Here is a 6,000-nt window from a genome sequence, read left to right on the forward strand (position 1 = left end):
TGGTGGACTTTACTGTCTGTCCCATTCTGTTCAAGCCAACCTTTCAACCAGTTGGCCATCTGTTATGCTTTTGGCCAAAGTACACAAACAGACACCAATGTGGGATCAAAAATCGATCATTACACACCACAATTTAACTTATCACAATTTGCCATTCAAAAACAAAAGTATTCTCTTCTCTTTTTAGCTGCATGATTCCTACAAAGTCACAAATGAGTTGCTAGAAAGTAAAATACGATTGAGTAAATCTGTCGTCAACCTATCAGTTTGCGATTAAATGGGGTCAAGTGGGCAATTGCGTGGTCTCTGTGTGGCCATATGGCAATTAACTGTGATAAATTAATGCAAAATTGCAAACCTCTTTATCTGCTGAATGGCATAGGCACATGGCAAGCTTCTTGTTATATAGAAATATAACAAAAATACAGCCAGCTGGCAACCAGTTGAGTTGAGTCCCCTTTTTTTCAAAGAGACACATTGCAGATGAGATGTGCTTATCAGTGCAGACGGAACCAGATTTACTGCAAAATATTTGCAATCTGTTTGCATTTATAAATTAAACGTCAGTTATTTGCAAATCTTTGTCAATCTGTCTGAAAGTAATTGCAGTCTGACTGAGTCGGACTGTAGTAATTCAGAGACAGGCTGCCTACCCCCAGGCGACCCATGCAGTCGCCTCACAATTCAAAGTGGCTGCCCAGAGCTTGAAGGTTTTGCATGTGTAATGTCTGGGCAATCAGTTGATCATCCAAACTCTTTGGTGATGAAATGCACACAAAAAAAAATCAATATTGACCACCAACTTTTCTTAGTTACAAGGGGACCGTTATGTTTTTACTGTAGTGTGACTAAGCCATAATGTCAGCCTGCTACAATGCTCACATTCTAAGATGCACGTTGCATTTGTTTAGAAAGCATGGATCCACTGTGTCATAAAAGAGACCTTTCAATTTGAGTTTTATTTTAGGGGAAGAAGTCACAAGAAACAAAATCTAGCAAGTTTGCCTTGTCGAGATGTAGCTCTCAACCTCAATATGAAAGCTGAACCATTATGGTATAAAAGTTGATGTTAGCTCTCGATACATGTTTGAAATGCAAAAGTAAAAGGGTTCAAAAGGACAGCAATCCAAATGTAGTAGGAGTGCTGGGAACAGTGTATGGCTGCACAAGGAGATGACCTTGAAGCGCTTTTACTTAAATTGGATGAGGGTTTTACTGTTTTACTGCTGCAGAACTGCAGAACCTGGCTTTTACATGGATAATATAGCACTTGATGAAAAGCATTGACATATCGTATGAGTTATTTCATTTCACCTTTCGACCTCTGCATTGTCTCCAGGTTTCCGGCAGTACGGCAGGCTCCCCAGCCAGCTCATCCGCCCCATCCACCTCATCACGCCAGTATACACGGCAGCGCATCACTCGTGTCAACCTCAGGGACTTAATTTTCTACATGGAGCAGGAGAGAGAGACCGCCCACTCGCTCCTCCTTTACCGTGCCCTGCTCAAGTAGCCTCTGCTCCACTCAGCGCCCACCTCAACCACCTCCTCCTCCTTCCCAGCCACGTGCCTTCAGATCAGGTCTAATGTTTCAGCTCTGTGTCTCCATATGTATTGTAGTGTGATGTTTGATGTAGCTTTTAATAACAAGAAAGAAAGTGAGAGAGATATAGACAGAAAAAAAAATAAAAATAAAACTGGTGTTCCGTGTCTTCTCCTTTAGCTTCACAGTGTGTAGTTAGATCATTCAGTTTAAGGGCCCCATCATTTCCTATTGCTGAAGTTGGATTTGCCAGAGGAATGATGTGTTTACGTCATAGGACTTGACCAAGACCTTCTTCCATGTTTGTTTGACATTCTTGGCAGAAGCTTCAGTGAACCACCTTAAAGTAGAAATTTCCTTGGCTAAGAAAATATAATAGCATATTGATACAGCCTACAATATTATCCATGAGTTATTTGTTGAACACAGTTCAATGAATGTAGTCTAGCTGAACCTAATAAGTGGGACTTTACAGATTTCTAGACCAACTCATGATTCTGAAACATCCAGATTCCAAATAACAGCAGTAAATTCAATTTCCTTACTATATGTGTAAATAGTTCTTTTTGAATTATTTTACAGCATGTATATTTTTATCACATGTAAGCTTTGTAAGAAAAGGAATAATCCATGTGTCAATATTATGAAACCTGATGTTTTGTACAACCATGTGCTTTGAAAGAGTCAAATTTAGATGGTATATTCTGTAGAGTGTTGTTACAAAGGAGACGCCTCTTGAGCCTTCTTGAAAGGTCATTTAACAAAAAAACACATACAGCACTATGTGACACCAGTTTCAGACTGGTTTCCCTTGTTGAGTGAGTCAGTATTTTTTAAACACATAATGTGAACATTGTTTTATGACTAGCTGTTTGTAATTTGTCTTATGGTATCATGCCCACAGTAATGGTTTATGAAGGTCAATTTTGCTGTTATTCTGAGTGCATCAGTGGCATGGGAGAATGAAAACAGACATTCCTCTATCATCCACGTTCATAGTTCTTTCTGCACATTACTGATGTTTGGCAAAAACACTTTTTAACTATTTCAAAGCAACCCACACCCTCACTTAATTAATTGAATGGCCAAATTAATCCATGAGATGTTTTAGTGCACAACATTTATATTTGTGTGACATTTGATCCAAAATATAATGTCACAGCAACAAACTAATGGTAAACTGAAGCAAGCGGCTCTGATTTGTTTCTGTTGTTGTCTTTTCTGCAATATCACTGACTGACGAACACTATTTGACCAGAAAGTCCTTTTTACATGTCTTGCATTTTCGTCATAATTACTTTCATCCCCCCATTCCTTAATGTGTTATGTAATGGCATTCATTATGGGTTTTTGTTGTTGTTTGTTTTCGCTATTTAACTAAACATTTTGGCCTCTATGCAGCTTTTCTTGTCATTTTGAAATTTATTTAAATATGGATGACATTTGCAAAAGTCGTGCATTGTAAATTTTGACGGCACTTTTTTGATATCTATTTTACCTGACAACTGAAAGCTGTCATTGTATTATAGCAAAGAAACAGTATTTGCCACTTTCTGTCAAAAGACACTTATTTTTTAACAATTAATATATTTGATCTGTTCTGCTTTTTTTTTAGATTGGCTTTTATGCTCAAGACATTTTCATAAACTTTATCTCTAAAATACCATGTTTTAAAAACAAGCACAACAGTACTTATTGTAGTGATTTCAGATGATTTTATGAATTATTTCTATGGTTTCCGGTCGTTTCACAGGAGGGCATTTCTACTGCTACTGCTACTACTACTCCTAGAACAACAACAACTACTACTACAGCTTTTTAGCCAAAATATTAGGACAATATTCCTGTGTAAACAGATGGAGGAAATACATTTCAGTGTAAGGATGATTTGTAAATATTGTTTACAAAACTATGTGTTTATTAGAACCACGTTATTTTTGGTAAACTCTTGTATATATCTTGAAAATTTCCTGTTTGTGTGAAAAACAATACTTATGTATTTGTACCTATTTTGTAAAGGAATAAATAAGCTGTTTACTAAACTGAAAAGACGACTTTTTCCAGTTTCATCTTTGTATCATTCTGGCAGCGTATGCATAAACATATTTTGTAGGTAGGAGTTTTTTACTCTAAAATGTCTCTAAATGCAAATAATAAAACAACTAAGCAATGTGTTCACCTCTTAGATTTTCAAGGGAGAATGAGCTATGCTGTTTTTTTTTGGGTTTTTTTTTTACCAAAGTCTACTACTAATTCAGCCTGCTTCATTTCCATTTCTAACATTGCACATGCTAAGTACAAACTGAGTCAAGCGCTGCTGCTCAACTATGAAAAGTCCCTCTAGGTTTCTGCTGCTAATTAAGCAGAAGCATTTTCGAAAAGACCAAACCATTTAACTCAGTGCAAAATATTGGGGTTTAGGAGCATATTGGTTTTTTCAGGATCTCGGCCCATTCAGCCCTGAAGACGACCTTCCCCCTTTGCAAAAATGATGAACGGGGAGCACACACATGCCTGGGTAGAGAAAGGCTGGTGAGATTGCATCAGTTCAGTGAGAGAGGACAGACAGTTGAAATTTCTCATCCTATGGGGGTTGTTCAAAAACATGAGAGCAATGTGACACATGTCAGATATACAGTACATCCTTTTATTATCGCAAATATGCAAGAAAAGTCAAATGGAGACACTGTAAATGAACACATGCCCTTTAATACCACAGTCTAATGGTTTTTAAACACTTTAAATAATATACATTTGCACCTTATTATACCCTTTGAAATGTTTTAATCCATATTTACACAATGTTACGCTTTGAATTCTTTTCATTCTTTTCTGAAGAGGACTGAGATGTCTCTTAAAAACACGAGGCTCCCATAAAACCCAGCGTCCTGATAATTCAATTTACAATAACTGTACAACTGACCCGCCTCAGAAGTGGAGCAAATGTCGTGTGGACAGGCTGAACACTGACCAGTATTTTTACTTAATGGGTGGCATGTGAACATGTCTATGAACTTTCCAGTCCAATTACACGTTCCTGTCTCTGTAGATAACCTGCTATTTCTATACTGAGGTTTTATTGCAGAAACCCATATCTACTCTTTTTTTCTCACAAATACAAATCTTTATTTATTTTTTTATTTCAAATGCGTAACCCCTTAGCTCTCGGAAGTTGTTTAGAGTCTATTATAATATAATTAACCGTGCCACTTCAGGGAGGCAAACTAAAACTGCTTTCTTTTCCTCCTTCCTGAAAAAGTTGTTCTTGTACGTGTAGTTTTAGAACACTGATCACTGATTTTTACCAGTCTTCCTCAAGAAGCTACCCAGATGGAGTTCCACACCTCATATCACATGAATCAAAGATCTTCGCATCTACACCACAGTAAAGTGGACTGGCTGCACAGTACAGTCTGCTCGGAGTATGTTCGTATTTTGACTCATCAGTTTGTTTGGTTTGCTGTGGTGTGGTCCAACGAGCTATGGCGTAGGAGGGCATTTTGAAAATGGGGCATGAGGGATGACACAGCAGCAGGGGGTACAACCCGTGTTTCTACTGGCACCACTGAGCTTGGAGCCTTCAGGGAAGCAGAGGGGGGTGAAGATGACTGTGAAGCGCCCAACATGCCTTGGCACATGAAAGGGCTGGTTGACCATTCCCTTTGAGGCGACTAGATACAAAGGCGCAGGCCACTGGCAGGTCAGAACAAAGGACTTGATTGTATATTTTTTTTAAAAAGACCCGCAGGGAGGACTGCATTTGACTTGAAGCAACACTTAAACTCAGTCCATCTTCACCCACTAATTGGCCTCTTTTAATCAGCAGCATCCAGAAAAACTAAATATTCTATTACAAACAACATAGTCTGAACAACCACCGCCCATTTTTAATGGACTGCTAAAAACAACCCCAGTTTAACTCAAAAAACTGCCAGCACCCACAAAGATCAGAATGGGCTTCTTTTTTCTCCTCAGTCTTTTGGAATGGAAGAAACAGCATCTGTAAGTTACAAAGCATGAAAACTTGGCCTTTCTTGTTTCTGTCTTTGATCCAGAAATGTTGAGAATAAGACCAAAAGAACGAGAGCAGGAGAGAGTAAATGCCGCCCACATGCCTCTTTGTGAATAATATGCTGATGCTGTGAGTATAGTTCAGTTTGGGTTCTGCCATACATACATGTGAAGAACCAATGAAATAATCTTCACTTAGAAGTGACAATCCTGAAACAGAGACCTTGTCTTTCAAACTTGCTCTGGAGGTTCTGTGAGCTACTCTCAAGAAAACTGTCAAGACTGGCAACCTGGAGGATCAAATATTGGTACCCTTCATACAGCTCTGAATAATGCATTTAGTCTTATTTCGCTATAAACTGCAACAAAGAACATCTTTATATTTGTACAATCAACAAAACAGGCACCTCGTCTACTTTGGTACCAGAGTGTTTGTTCAGTTGGAG

The 6,000-nt window shown here is 38.3% G+C and overlaps 1 protein-coding gene across 2 annotated transcripts in view; it reads left to right on the plus strand.

Moving 5' to 3' along the window:
• The window catches only part of LOC113025881 (transcription initiation factor TFIID subunit 4), a 98,944-nt gene extending 97,286 nt beyond the window's left edge, over positions 1–1,658 (plus strand). For both annotated transcript variants that reach the window (XM_080299977.1, XM_026174101.2), the window contains one exon: positions 1,340–1,658. In XM_080299977.1, the coding sequence (XP_080156103.1) occupies positions 1,340–1,513 (174 nt within the window). In that variant the 3' untranslated portion in view covers positions 1,514–1,658. The remainder of the gene's footprint in view (positions 1–1,339) is intronic.
• The last annotated feature ends 4,342 nt before the right edge of the window (positions 1,659–6,000 follow it).

This window comes from Astatotilapia calliptera, chromosome 1 (genome assembly GCF_964374335.1).
Source record: "Astatotilapia calliptera chromosome 1, fAstCal68.1, whole genome shotgun sequence".
Taxonomy (NCBI): Eukaryota; Metazoa; Chordata; class Actinopteri; order Cichliformes; family Cichlidae; genus Astatotilapia; species Astatotilapia calliptera.